Source organism: Plectropomus leopardus, chromosome 3 (genome assembly GCF_026936395.1).
Source record: "Plectropomus leopardus strain MGB_pleo_1.0 chromosome 3, ASM2693639v1, whole genome shotgun sequence".
Classification (NCBI taxonomy): domain Eukaryota; kingdom Metazoa; phylum Chordata; class Actinopteri; order Perciformes; family Serranidae; genus Plectropomus; species Plectropomus leopardus.
In genome coordinates this window covers 24,754,799-24,769,868 of record NC_142178.1, presented here as the reverse complement: position 1 = coordinate 24,769,868, position 15,070 = coordinate 24,754,799, and the positions used below count along the sequence as shown (strand labels likewise).

Below are 15,070 nucleotides of genomic sequence, written 5' to 3'. Positions count from 1 at the left end.
ATGCTGAAAGTTCTCTGTAGTTTTGGGCTGTCTTGTTGACATGTCTCCTCAGTGTTACATTGAGGTTGGAACCTACATGTCGTACATGTATTTTGTGTGTCCCCTTGGGTTTCTTTTGGGATGTCTTAAGGAATTTGGGGTGAGTACAATAACCAAATAACAGCAGTGACAGCTGAGTCTTTGTCCTATGAAGTGGAGAGTGTCCGGTTTGATGGCCATTAGACAGAGAACAGCACAGTTTTCAGGTCTACAGGGGATGGATGACAGTCAGCGCCTATATGTTCGAGGTAAAGGTTCAGTGGATTGGCCCCTCATGCCTGGGAGCGAGTTGCCACCCCGAGTGAAGACGTTCAAGTGTCTTTGTGTGTTGCTCTTAAGTGGAAATATATGTATTGCTTTACAATTTTCAATACTCTTGAGCTGCATTAATCGAAAAAGGAGAGTAAAATCAACAAGTAAACTGATGTTGTGTCGCCAACAATGCAAGCGTTGTACAAGATTGAGGTGTTGTAGAGGTAATTTAACCTCAAGGCAAAGCTCTTGATTGGCCTCTCAATCAACATTACAGCTTTATGACATCTAGATAGTGATCAAAAGACTAGGAGCTGATCATCTGATTACTTGTGGGCCCTCACACACCAAGCTGACAGTCAGACAATGGTCAGTGTTAGGCTATTGAGCAGAAATGGTTCATAATGGCCTATGTTATTGTTCACTGGCACACCGTCAGTATCATTTGTTCTCTCAACATGGGGTTGTGTTTTTAATGAGCTAACTGCCGTCTTAAATCTGCCGTGTTGGTCCTTAAGTTTCCCCCTTTGAAAGATCAATAAGGAGTACTGCCGCTGTCATGGAGTTATTTCTAGGGGTCGACAGATTATCGGCCCGACTGATTATTGGGGCAGATGCATTATTTGGCATTCTGCCGATTATCTGTATTTTATTTTAATGATTGATGATAGCATTAATTGTTAAAAAACTGCAAAGAAAGTGTAAGCATGGAAGGAACTTTGACTTTGTTAAGTTCAGGGATATTAGCTATCAGCTATTTTATTTATTCATGTTTTTAATTTAAATTTTCTTTGACTCTATGAAAAAAAAGTTGCTAGAAACTTGCTGTATATGATGTTGAGCATTTATGTTTTGATTTAGCGTTGAACAAAGTTTTGTGTTGGAGTTTATTATATTACAAATTCTAAATTTTGACAGAAACATTTTCAATTTTATTGTAAATGTATATCAGTTCCAAATATTAGTTAGTTATTATGCTACTAATAATCGGTATTAGCCCTGAAACACCAGTATCGGTTGACCCCTACTTATATTTATTTGCTGCCTCTTGTGCAGGCTCAGAACGTGTGTGCCAGCTGGCCATCAGCTATAGTGTTTGCGGTTTGATATAATTCACCTTTTTAAACTGAGACAGTGGCGACACAACAGTCAGCCTTCATTGTCACTGGTTATTTGATGTTGGTTTGGTGTGTCTTGGTCTTGAAGGATATCTAGAAGGAGCCCAGAAGAAGTGTTGGTCCTTCACATTGAAAGTAACAACTTGAGATGGTTCAGGAATCTGACATCAGCTGTATGCCTCCCTACACATGTTTGGTTTGGCTTTAGGGAAGGACGTCAGCACTACCTTGCTTAACCTGCAGACACCACAACCAGATCCCCTGTTAGTGTTAGGATTTGTAACAATGTGTGAAGGTGCCATTATGCCTTTGCACTTTCTTCCAGTGTGTAGGGAGACACAGGCCACAACTGTGAGAATAACGTGTGTCCAACGGGAATGGGCACTATTGTCTTTGTCTCGGCCTAATCCATCACCTTGAGGAGTGTTAATGTGTCTGTGTCAGTCTGTGTGTGTCTGGCAGAGACTGATAAAGACTGTCCATCAACTCTGTTCAGCTGACACCTGTCTATCAAAGGAGGAAGCGGCTTGGCAGAGATAGATAGTGGTGGCAGTGTATTTTGCACACACACATAAATCAAGTGGCAGATCATGGACACAGTTTAGTGGCAATACTCTATTTCTTTTGTCCTCACAATCCAGAAATATCAGACATAACTGAAACTATTCTTGTCTTTCTATGGCTCACTTGCATCTGAGGAGAAGTGGAGGTGGATATGATGTGTTTTATCTTCGGCTTCCTTCTACTTCTAACCTCTCATTTTTTTCACCACAAACAAACCTTTAGCCTTTTCACACATTATATGGTGAAGAGGACACAATCTACATGTAACCTGTGAATAGAGGCCGCATTACATGTGAAAGCTCACACGTATTGAAATGCATAGAAATACATAGAAATACAGTTCACGCTCATGTAACTCCTCTCCTCCATTCCCATAACCCAAGGCTGCTGGGGCCATTGTGTTGTTGTTGAGGATTCACATCATTGTTTGCCTCCCCCTGGCTCCTGTGATTCCCTATAAGAACACCAAGCCCTTTGATTGGACTGCCTGACGTCCGGAGGAGATTTACTCTTGTCATGTATTGATCAGGACCGGAGGGCTGCGCATGTGTGTGTGTGCGTGTGTGTGTGTGTGTGTGTGTGTGTGTGTGTGGATAGATGTGTCTGTGTGTCTTTATGAGCTTGTTTTTTCTGTTCTTTGTGCCTGTATGTGCTGTGTGTGTGTGTATTTGTGTGTGGAGATTTTTTTTTATTGTGTGCCAGCAAACCCTTTTGGCCTCTGCACACGCCCCAGGCTGTAAGCACTGCTGTTGAACTGCTAAACAGTGGCCCTGCATGTAGTGACTACTTCACAACACATACACACACACACACACACAGACACACACACTAAAGGTAGTTCTCTTGTAAATAATATTTTGGCTTGTCATTCCTGCCAAAAGGAAAACATTGTGCAGAGTTTAGGTAATACCTTTACTCTGAAGAGGAGTATTTTTGTAATCACTAGAAATTGCTATAGCTCTTTAAATTAAGCAGCACAACAATGATGTAACAAAATGTTCTATTTTTGTCTTCCTGGTACCAATTACAATACCCGAATTTGCACATCAGCCAATACCGAGTACTATGGGTGGAAATTACCAGAGGTCCCACACTACGATATTATCAAGATACTTTCGTCCTATACTATTGCAATTTTAAATATTTTGCGATATGCTGAGCATTGCTATGAAATATATATTGCGATTTGCATTTTTTCAATTGTAAATTAGGTCCCCATAGGAAAACTTGATCAACATCTGTTTTATCTAATAAGATAAAGTTTTAAAGCTAAGTTTCTTGCTTAATTTTTAGTACAGAAAAATGTATTTAGTGGATTGAAAAAGCAGTGGATTTTATTTTTTCTACCAAGCGTTTTATTTGTTTTATGCAAAAATTATCGTTTATTAGGTATACATGATAAGTGATTTTTTGCCGATATCCAATATGTCAATATAAACTCATTCAGCTGATGACCTATAACCGATATCGATAGTGATACGTACACTTTTCCCACCTAATTTTAGTGATCATCAAGTCTTTTCTGTTGTGGAATTAACATCATATTGTGCATACTCTTAATGTGATTGCCCATCAGTAGATGAAAACATTAAGTACACTTATTTTCAGCTTCATATTCATTCATTGTGCAAAATAAGAAAAATACTTAGTGTTGATGTTTTGTGATATTGGCAGAAATTAGCGTGTTGGCCAATTCTGATATTTAATTTTGACACAAAATATCATGATAATATGATGATCATGATCACGATAATATACCGTATCAACCCCCCCACCCCCCCACCTACCAAGTATTGAATACATTAACATCACGTTGAAAAAATTATCAGCTACTAACCATAAAATTAAAGCCTTGCAAACTGTAAAGATTGCATTTTTACTTGTGTAAAACACTGCCAATATTGTTGGCAACATTAAACTATTTACCAGAAATCTATTCTTTTTCACTGCTGTAAAACAGTAGGTAACAGTGGCTGCACAGTGCGATTTGCTGTGTTATGACCCCAAAATAAACTTTGTCAACAATTAATCGGTACTTGGCGTCCATGTGTTGAACAATATTGCCAGACAAAATGTTGCAATACTATGCTATATTGACCCCCCACCCACCCCCACCTCTACATACCTTTCATATACCTGTTCTGTAAAAGTTGCTTACATAATTAAACATCTGACTCAAGTTTGCAGGGGAGTAAACAGTTTTTTTTACATCATTGCCTGCATAATGTAACAAAATGAAAGCATTTTTTCCTCCCGCTCTGCTCTTTATGTTTTTGAATGGCCCTTTGTGTCCTCATGTGTGTGAAGAGGTTCAGAGGTAGCTAGTTATTAAAGAGGATATCTTTTTGCTGCTCATTTGATCCCCATCTCTATGCCCTAATCCTCGTCCTGTCTAAATTGCTCCTCTGGCAATTGTGATTGTGTACTAGCCAGGCTAAGAGCTCTTAACAAACACACACAATCCCAACACCCTCCACGTATGTATTTGAATAATCTGTGTGTGTGTGTGTGTGTGTGTGTGTGTGTGTATGTACACACATGTGTACTTGCATATCTCCCTCCCACCCTTTGTCTCTCCCAGGGCTGAGAATGAGTGATAAATTCACCCCTTAATCTCTTTCTGGATTCTTCCACATGCAGGGTTTAGGTCAATTGAATGTAACCCTTGCCTAGTGACAGTGAATATCTATTAGGCTGTAAATAAAAGAATAGGATTTCCGACTGTTAGTTAATGAGCTGTGTATTCCTTAAGGGTAAACACGGCATGCAGATCACCAAAAGAGCAAAAGCTGCCGTACTTTATGAGAAGGGGGGCGGTGCTTATGATTCTTCTCGTCCTCTGTAATCAGTGCTGTTCTGCTTATTTTACACGAATGTTGTTTGCCACCTATGTAGCTGAAAATGTAAAAATAAATTGAATTAAAGTGGTCACTTTACTGTCCTTTAGAAGTAGCGAATCAAAAGCATCTTGACTTGCTGACCTCTGACTTCATAATAGGGCTGGGTGATTAATCAAATTTTATTTGTGTTACTGGCTTCCAACAATTATGAAAACAAGGTAATCGAGATAAAACAATTCTCTTTCATAAAAATGCTATCTTTTATCTTGTGTAATAAATCCAGCACTCCCATGATCTTAACAGAGGAGCTCAGTGTTGTCAATTTGGTGATTCTCCCACTAGATTTAGCGACTTTTCAGACCATATTGTAACTTCATTTCTGAAAAGTGACTAGGGACAAATTTAGCAACTTATTCTGACGATCAGGGAAGAAGAGATTAATATATTTATATTAGTGGTGGGCAGTATATACAGGTATTGACAATAACTGGGATATTTTAAAAATTTAATATTGACATGTTAATAATACACAAATGATAATATTGTGTGAATAGTCCAGTGCCTCTGAAATCTTTTCCCTTTCTTTACCATTTTTACTATCTGCTTCCCCAGTGCCATCTAGTTCCCTTTTTACGATCCATTAAGCGTAAATGCTCTTTTAGATCGCTTTTGTACAGTTATGATTACAGTCTCTCTACCCCCTGACGCTCATATTTTGAGTGTAATTTATTCCAAAGTAGAGACAAAAAGCACCTTAAACAAAGTTGAAGATTCATTTCTCTGATAGCCTTATAATTTTCTTTTTCAAATTCTCTTCAGATAACCTGATAATATATTTGTTATGAACTCTTGGCGACAAAAATTATGTAGTGAAAATCTGATATTGTGACAGCCCAGGTACAATATATATTATGTTGTGATTCATTCCCATGCATACTACTCAGAGTAATCACAGTACACGACTCCTCCGCTGTGTTTATGTATTATATATGATTTATTTATCTTTTTTTAAAATTCATTTATTTTTGTATTCATGCATTTCTGTTTTTCACTTGAATGGCATGTAAAGGTCAACATCCACTGTTAAAAAGAAAGTTTTTTAAAAGCTCAGTAAATGCATGTTTCCAAAGTCAATGAATAATCGTGTTAAATAATCCTGATTTTCCTCAGTAATAACCAAACAATTGTGATTATTATTTTTGCCATAATTTAGCAGTCCTACTTCATGGCCAACTCACACTTTTACTTTTTAAAGTGAAACAGTTTATGCATTAGACTCATGAGATTGTGAGTTGATAAACCAGTGTTCGCTCTGAGTCGATTTATATAAAACATTGTTTTTCTGTTTTCTTCATCACTATTCTAATCTGTATGGGCTGTATCAATGTCTCCTTGGAATTTCTGAATGTCTGAGCTCGGCTTGTGTATATTTGATGTTGCTAATGGACAAATAGCTACAGTGCACAGTCTAGGTGCAAGCCTCCAACAGCTCATTCGGTACTCTCCTGCGATAACCACCACTTGCTTTGTAAACTGCACCTGGTCCACCTGTGTGACATTAAGAGTGAAGAGTGGAGATGTTTGGCGCAATTCAACATTGTTCACGTGTGATTACCCTTGTTACTGTAATGCACTTGAGTGTTTTCGTATGTTATGTTTTTGTGCACACACTGTACTTCTTGGCTGCTTGGCTATATTATGTTCTGTCCAAGAGCGAGTTGTACTTTGCTTTTTTTTTTCTCTTATATTTTGTTTTTGTGTACTGCGAGTTCTCCTGTCTCCAGCTCTCTCTCATCTGACCATCTATTCCAAGGTCAGCTTTTCAGCAGGCTTACAAGGGAATGATACAGAAGATTATTGCCTCGATCAATAAGCTCAAAATGAAGCAAAGGGGAGTTTACTTTATTGACTTTCTCGTGTACAGTGGCAGTTTTAACATTTAATTGTCTCTCTGTATTTAGAGCAAACTCCCATTTAGTGCCCGACAACTGTGCCATCCCAGGCCTTCCTCGTCTCGCTTGCCATTCACTCGGGCACCATTTGAAACAGCCCCTCGTAGCTTAATTATTAACAGTGTTATGCTGCCCTGTTGTACTGTGAGACATTCAGAAAGCAAATAAATAAATGAATGGCTGTATTTTCAGCAGCGCTCTGTCTTTCTCTCTCTGATGCATGATTCTCTGTCTGTGGAGATTTTAGCAAAACTTGGGGTACGTTTGGTATCAAAGCTGTGTTCCCTCAGCTTTCAATCGACAGGGCAACAAACCCTCAGGTCCACATTCCTACAAGGGAGCGTGAGGCGAAACCGAAGAGAATCTGAGTGTGTCAAACTCAATATTCCTCCATAATGTACTAGGCCTCTCTGGCGCATGCTTGATCAATTTCATTTATTCATCTGCCAGGCAGAGCTATCCCTCTTGTTTTTCTATATCCATTTCATCATCCTCTTCTTTTTTTATTCCTCCTTCTCCTCCCCCTTCAGGCCGTGGCCAGTGAAATACTTTTAGACGTTCAAGAGGTCAAGCAGCAGTTGATGAAGAGGAGGAGGTTGAGGCAGGCCAACGCTGTGGCAGCAAAGGGCGGCCTCTCAGCCAAGTCTATGATCAAAGCCAAGTCCATCGCTGCCTCCATCCTCAATATGTCAGAGAATGATCTCGCAGACATAATGGACACTGACCAGGTAAGGCCAAGGGACAGTGGGTCAACATTTCACATAAACGCTAACTTTAGGATCTATATCAAACCTAGATTATGCCCAGAGCGCTCAATATACCTATGATAGATTTTCTCTACTGTAAAATTTCAAAACATCCTTAAAGTTTTCCGGGGCTTTTGTTTAGTGATTGCACCAGAAGACTGGGAAAGATATTGTATCATCAATATCAACGTGTTGGGCATCTTTGTCAAGTGAGACTAAATTAGGTGCGATAGTAACTATGGCTTATTGTCTGGGAACAGAAGCTGCAAGTTGGCATTGGTGTAGAAGAGGAAATATGGAGAAAAAGAAACCTTCAGTTCGCAGTTCATTTCGCCTCTATCTAACAGTATTTAGCCTTGCTGGAAATCTCTGTTTCTGCCTGACCTTCTCTTATTGATGGGTAGATAGATTCTGGCAAGTAAGCAAGGTTGAACCACACACCAAGTCATGTCACTAATAAGTTGGGAAGTTTTAGTGCAATAGAGAAGGATGTGGCTTCATGTTTAAAGCCGGTGTTCTTGCTCTAGACGAGATCAAAAACCTGTCAACACCTGCAGCACCTGTCAGCTTGATATAAGATTTAATATGGCACAAGTTGAGTAAGTACAACTCTTTTCTTTCAGCTGAAAGAAGTCATTGAACTGAAAATCCTTGCTATCGACTGTTGTCCACTTGCAAAAGTCTGAGTTTCACACTCTTTTCCAACTCTGTGGGTGCCATAGATCATACCCCGCCATGTCATCAATTAGCAATCCCATGTTACAATCAACCTCCCATCCCTGGGGACTTCCTCCCATCTATCACGAGATGAGAGAGGGCGCACCAGGCACTTACTCACACTTGAAACCAATTTTAGCCCTTTGCAGCCCAGCTCCACCCAGGAGATGACAGGGAACAGTTTCTCACTTGACGAAAAGTCCCCCTCATCAGAGCTGAAACCTCTGCGTGTAAAATCACTCTCTCCTCCTCACCACTTGTTTTCTCTGTCGTATTAATAGCAGTTAATGGCATGCTGCTTGGTGCCCGAACTTGGTGGGTGTGTTTTTTTTCTCTTTTGTTAATTGAACATTCATACATCACAGGGCTGTCAAGGATGCACAGGCCCACCAGAGAATTGTAAATGTTGTGTCGCAGAGTGAGGTTTATAGTTAAGGTGTGAGGATGTGTTACTGAATTTAATTTTGAATGTTGGAAAAAGATCAATGGTATCAATGGTTGATAAAGATAGGGATAAATGCTTTGTTTTTGTACATGCATCTGTGTAAGATTAGGGCTGTACATGACTCAGAATTATGTCAGTTGAATCAGATTTGATGGATTCCGCAGGACATTCAGGGTGACAGCCACGTTACCAAAACACAGAAAACAAGCCAAGTTTGCCCTCCAAGCCAATGAGTGCTACCTACCCTAACAACGAATCAGAAATGTGCAACATTTTTTCCTGACACTAGATATCAAACAAAGGCCAGAGACTGTGTCGAATCAGGTTGCTGTGAGATGGAAATTCACCACTTCTGATCAGGATGAAGAAGATAATATTATCTCAGAACCTCATCAGGCAAAACCTTTCTGTCTCCAGCCATCTACCTCCGTCTCACTCACACCCATACCTCATTTCCAAACAGTGCTTGGTACATATGTGAGTCAACTGGAAGTCCATTCCAATGAGAACCATAGTGATCTTTGATGTGTTTGTAAAACTCATCTACCATTTTATTTTTGGCCCAGAATTTGCCTGCACTGTATGCACTATGCCAAAAGAGTTTGCATAATAATAAACTAACTAAAAGACTGATTAATGAAATACAGCCTTATATATACTGTACATTTTTATACATAAAAAGTTTGACGGTATATTTAGCTAGCTAACACTGGTAGCATGTCAGCTGTGTAACATAAAGGATGCGTGCATAGTGGCTCATACACCTTTTAGGAAAATATATGACCATATTCATAATTGGTCCTCTTTTTGTCCCTGTACTATTCCATGCACATAACATATGACTGGATAGCGAAAACAGTAAAAAGTAAACAATAGTGATTGCGTTTCTATCCATTAGTAAGGAGATTCACTTCATTGCGTTTAACATTAGGGTCTGTACCATGTTAACTACAAAAATATGGGCACAAAACAAAAACTGTGTTGAAACAAGGCATCACCCTGAGTTTATGTTAACAGCTGCCTGTACCGAGGAGCAGCAATAAAGTGAGAAGCGCTCACTCTGCAGCTACATTTAGGGGCGGAAACATCCCCAGAAATGTCCTACACACTAACTGACCAAAACAAAACCAAGAACGAGTGCTCAACTTAAAAAAATCTTAGTTGAGTGAGCGGTAAATGACTGATTTGAATCTTTGACTTTCAGGGGGGCAGCTCTAGTACAGATGTGTGTTTAGGTGTGTGTCATCAAAAAAATAAGAGCCAATTTAAATGCACACCAATTGAAATTCCTGCTGCACACATTCACAGATTTGCAGATGTGTGTCTGTATGTAGATGTTACATAACTTTATCTTAGCTCTGCAGATAAGGCGTCACCAAAAATGGATCTATGGTATATCACTCTCCACAACCTGAACTGAGGCTGGTTTCTGAAACATTTTGACACAATGTTGAAAATTATTTAAAATTTTGCTACTGAGTTGGAAGTTTCATGACATGATACCTGTTTCAGAGTTATGGTTTCTTTCTCCCTTGCTTAAAGGGATGTACGAAGCTTTTGCAGAACCTTTGTAGAGATTGTATGCTTTTTCTTTGGACTTGAAGACGTGACATGAGGTTATCAGGATGTCCCAGCAGTCTTCAACAAGTCCAACACATAGCAAGTGTATTCATTTATTCACTTGGTTGTGCACTACCAGTGTGCTGAATGAGAGCTCAGGGCTCAATGGGATTGTTTTTACTTTTCGGTTTTACTTTTAAATGAGAATACTTTCCAACATGGCTTCTTTTCTTCAGTTTGTCAACAATATTTGCAGAGGTTTTTAGCAGTGTAGGGGCACCGGTACTTCGGTTTGAAATCAATGAATTTTTGAATTTCAGGCGTATCAAAATTTCCAAATGAATTATTCCTGGTTGTTGTTATCTTTTAGGAGAATTTTGGGAACAGATGACCTTCCTGTAATGACTACCATCTTTTCCAAAGGCTGCATATTTGCTTTCCTCCAGAGCATCAGTCTTGGTTTGTTGATTTGTCCCTGCAAAGAAATCTGAGCTTTTGCTGGAGGTGTTTTACTGAACCGAAATGCGGTTGTGACAAGATTATTTGTGCAGCTGGTTCTGTAGTTACAGACAGCATACTGAAAGTGTTCTCAGCTATTTCATGGGAAAAAAAGTTCACTTGTTTTCTGGGTTTTTAATTTATGAATCGATTTTTAAAGCTTTTAAAAGTCATGCTCAAACTTAAAGCTGCTCCCTAATGCACAAGCACATGTACAAACACACAAAATCAATGTGATGTATGTATATAGATGCAAAGAAGGCGTTTATGTTTGCACAGACATAACCACTCCACACATGCTTACACACATGTATCACGCTGCACACTGTTATTTGCCTCTGTCCATTCCATAGCGTGCAACAGAGCACCAGAGAGGGCCGAACAGCTCCAGGCTCCCCTGGCAACTTGTTGTGGAGTTAATGATCCAGATGTAATAAGGCTGTAATTGCCAGGCCAGTTTGTTTTGCACCTAATGTTTGATGGAGGGTCAGTGCTTTGTTATATATCTACCAAGGGTGGGCAAGCACGCTCACTCTCACGCACATACACTCTTTCAAACACTGTGCTCACCCCTGTGGGAGGCTTGTAGGCATGTAGTCACAAAAAGGCCTCTCTCACCCTCTTTTTCTCTCTCGCTAATATAACCATAGACGCTCCCCACTTCTGTGCTCTACCTACTACTCAGTTACTCGGAGCACCAGGCACAATTAGGCATGGACTGAAATTAGCCCAGACCAACTGCTCTCACCAAGGATCACACTTAGAGGATACCAGGAGGCTGGGGAACGCCAGTGAGAAACACATGTCTAATCCAAATGTCAACTCTCGAGACTTTACTCATTGCCATGGATATGACCAATGCCAAAATATTTTGTTGTTTGAAATTTGTGCAGAAGACAGGGTTCCTACGCAGTATGAATAAGTATAGGATTGGATTTTATTAATTTCCACATATAGATAAATTTAAAAAAAGGTGTGTGGAAAAATTGTGTTTCAGACCATTGCCTCTGTTTTGCTCTCTAAAATATAAAATACAGGCTTTCTAAAAATAAATTGATCATACAAACAGCACATTTTTTTCGTGGTTTTATAAATAATGGATCAACCAATTGTAGACTTACAATTTGAGGCTTCGAGTTCAGCATTTTGGCTGTTGCCATTTTGATTTGGGGTTTTTTTTGCAGCCAAAAGTGACCGTATTTAGATAAGAGGCTAGAGCTGGAGGAGCGAGGGGCGGATCTGACTCAGACAGTAGCGAGCAACGCCTCCCAGGCAGCCTTTCACGCGAGCGGCTCGCCATTAATTATGCCTGACCTCAAGCCTTAAAAAAAAAATATAAACGGGTGACTTACGTAAATATTCACCCCCCGTACAGTTGTCATGAACAGGCAAATTAACTATAGAGGCCAAAACGGAGACTGGAGACCTTAAGTGGCCATTCAAGGAACTGCAGTTTTTGGCACTTAAATTTAATTTTCCAGCTTCCGAGGTTGCCGCTTGGTTTAGAGCAGGCAGCCAGTGCAGCCACAATGTTGACCACTATGTGAAAGAGTGTGGGCCAAAGCGAGCTTGAATGTTATTGAAGGTAAGGCAAGTAACTAAGTATGGCATGCAACTGAATGCAGTCTCCAACACAAGTTGCTCGATGCCGTGACACCAAAACCTCACACCTCTGTCCCAAGTGCCTTATAACTGAAGCTGCAACTGGAATCTGAAAGTTTTTTTTTGTTGTTGGATGAGAGTCAACATTTACTTGTCTGACTCACATTAATATTGCTATGAATACTGGGTGATTTTCAGAACGCGTTCTAGTGAAGTCATCACCTTGAGCGCACAAAAAGTTCATTATAAAATCTGCATGAGCCCCCTTGTGGACTTGTGGCATTGGACAGCTCCTGCAGTCCCAGACTTCACAGGATTGTGCCCGTTAGGACTGCCAGTGTGCAAGCGCAGGGACTTTAAGATTCAGCCACACACACACTTTTCTCCCCCTCCCTCCCTCCCTGCGTCCCCATGAGGCAGTGCAAGGCTCGTCACCTCATTTCCAGCAGCAACACCTGGGGGTTGCAGTGAAGAGGTAACACTTTAGTGCTGAGGTGTACATGGCCAAGCAGCCGCTCTTCTTTCTGTTCATTAGCAGTAACAAGGCTACCACTCTGTTAGGTCTTTATACATGAGTAGCATGCAAACGTATACTGGCACACTTTGCCACTGAGTCTCCAGAGAGCTGCTACAAGGTCCTTGCTGGTGTGATGGCGGCTGCAATTCTACCCTCAAAGAAGAGACTCAACATGGCCAATCTAAAGATACAGCAGCTAGTTCTCTCCAGAAACACCAAGTATCTTTAGTCTGATTCACTTGAAATTTGAACTGTCTAACTACATTTAAAACACTAAGCCTCCAGGGATTTATTGAAGTTATTCTCTTCAAACATCGGCATGGTTTCTGTCATCATGAGCATCTTTAATCCTGTCATTGAAATATTTGTATTTGCTGTTTTGTTTGCAGGGAGCAGATACCCGTTCAGAGAGTCCAGGAGACCAGGAGTGGCTGGACCACCTCAACCACATCCTCCAGCAGAAGGTCAGGTTACACCCATCTGCAATAATGATCATATTAGTTACTCCTTTCTACACATACACAAGCGATTAGCAGCCTCTCTTTATTGTAAAATGAAAATCTGGCCAAGCCCATTTTAGTTGCAGTGTAGATTTATAGAACGACTGCTTTCAGGTGTCAAAAGGTCACAGAAGATTATTTTTTCTTCTTGAAGTTTATGGCAACAAAAATACATTGAAATAAAGCAAAGTGATAATCAAAAATTACATATTCTTGAAAAAAAGTAAATAAAAAAAGAAAATCAAATTTTCTTATGATTCTTTAATAAGAGGGGCAACAAACTGTCATCATTATGAAGTTCATTACAAAAACATTTTTGTTTTGTAATTAGTGGTTTCTCTTGTTTACTTTAGAAATAGTCACACGTTTAACTGCTTTCTGAATAAACTATACAGTATTCTTGACATTGTTATAATAACAAAAGTAAATGTTTATTTATTAAAGAGAAATGCCTAAAAAAGTAATATTTTGTGATATATTGACTTCTCTCTGATAATTTAGTTTTAAGAAAAATTGATTTAAGTTTCATTTCCACTCAAGAGTTTAATGATGGTGTTACTTTGTGTAAAATGCTGAGGGGCTATAGGCATTTCTTTAGAGCAACTGCATGCTTTTTCAAGCTTGTTTTGTAGGTGTTTACATTTCCATTATGGATGGACAGTTTTTTGTTCATTTTTTGCTCATACTAAATATTTTGGGGCACCAGTTTCTCCCAAAAACAGTAAATGGAAGATGAATTTTTAGTTCCTATCCCAATGTGTCACGCTCCAGGCCCTGAAAAAAAAACAAAACAATGATGCAAAAGATAAAACAAAGAAAAGCAACTACATCCTCAGTGTGTGCGTGTATGTGTGTGTGTGAGTGAGAGAGAGACGGTCTTTGTGTGCACAGCCACTCATCTGTGAGTGCTCTGCTGGAGCTTTACTCGAGTGCTGTCAACGTCTGCTCGCTGTGATATGTGTATGATTGAGAGTGTCGAGTGTGTGTATGTGTGTCTTGTCTGTGTTCTTGTCAGCGGCTGCCGCAGGCACTCATGCGTCGCCTCCGCACCACGACACACACCAGACACTGTTCTCTTGTTCCCCAGATCTTCTCCTGACCTTTCCACCTTCCTCTCCCCCTCCCACACTAACACACACACAACACTACTGAATCCATGTTTTTCCCTTCTAGCTGGACAGCTCTCAGTCCCTGTTCTCTGTCTCTCTCTGCCATCCTCCACTGTCCTGCATTCCTCTCTCTCCCTCTCTCTCTTTCTCTCTCTCTCTCTGGCTCAGACCCCGAGGCAGCTTGTTAGTGGGGAACTAAATATTGATTTGGCGGGCCTGTCGATGCCGGGAGAATGAGCTAGTGTCCACTAGAGACCTCGGCACTGGCAGCCTGCTATCGACGTTTTCCGTGGGCAGAACAGGGGTGGTGGAAGGGGGAGGGAGCGGAGGAGCTGGTGTGGGGAGTGGAGGAGGAGAAGAGTGGAGTATGACAAGGCTGAGACTCGCCCCTAGGTCTCTGCGGGGACCGCTGGGACCACCGCAGTCATCCCCCCTCACTGCAACAGACTTTTTCTATCCCCTTTCAAGTCCATCTTGTTCTGTTTTTTGTCTGTTTATTTATTTCTAATTTTTCCTCATCTCTGTGTCTCAGTTTCTTGTCTGGTTTCTAACAGCGTGCTGTCGTATCAAGGGGACACCAGACTGTCTCTGCATGTGTCTCTCGCATTTCT

At 40.4% G+C, this 15,070-nt stretch overlaps 1 protein-coding gene across 2 annotated transcripts in view; it reads left to right on the top strand.

Moving 5' to 3' along the window:
* Positions 1-15,070, top strand: part of cntln (centlein, centrosomal protein) — a 192,478-nt gene that overhangs the window by 165,692 nt on the left and 11,716 nt on the right. For both annotated transcript variants that reach the window (XM_088075937.1, XM_042485352.2), the window contains 2 exons: positions 7,296-7,493; positions 13,240-13,314. In XM_088075937.1, the coding sequence (XP_087932063.1) occupies positions 7,296-7,493; positions 13,240-13,314 (273 nt within the window). The remainder of the gene's footprint in view (positions 1-7,295; positions 7,494-13,239; positions 13,315-15,070) is intronic.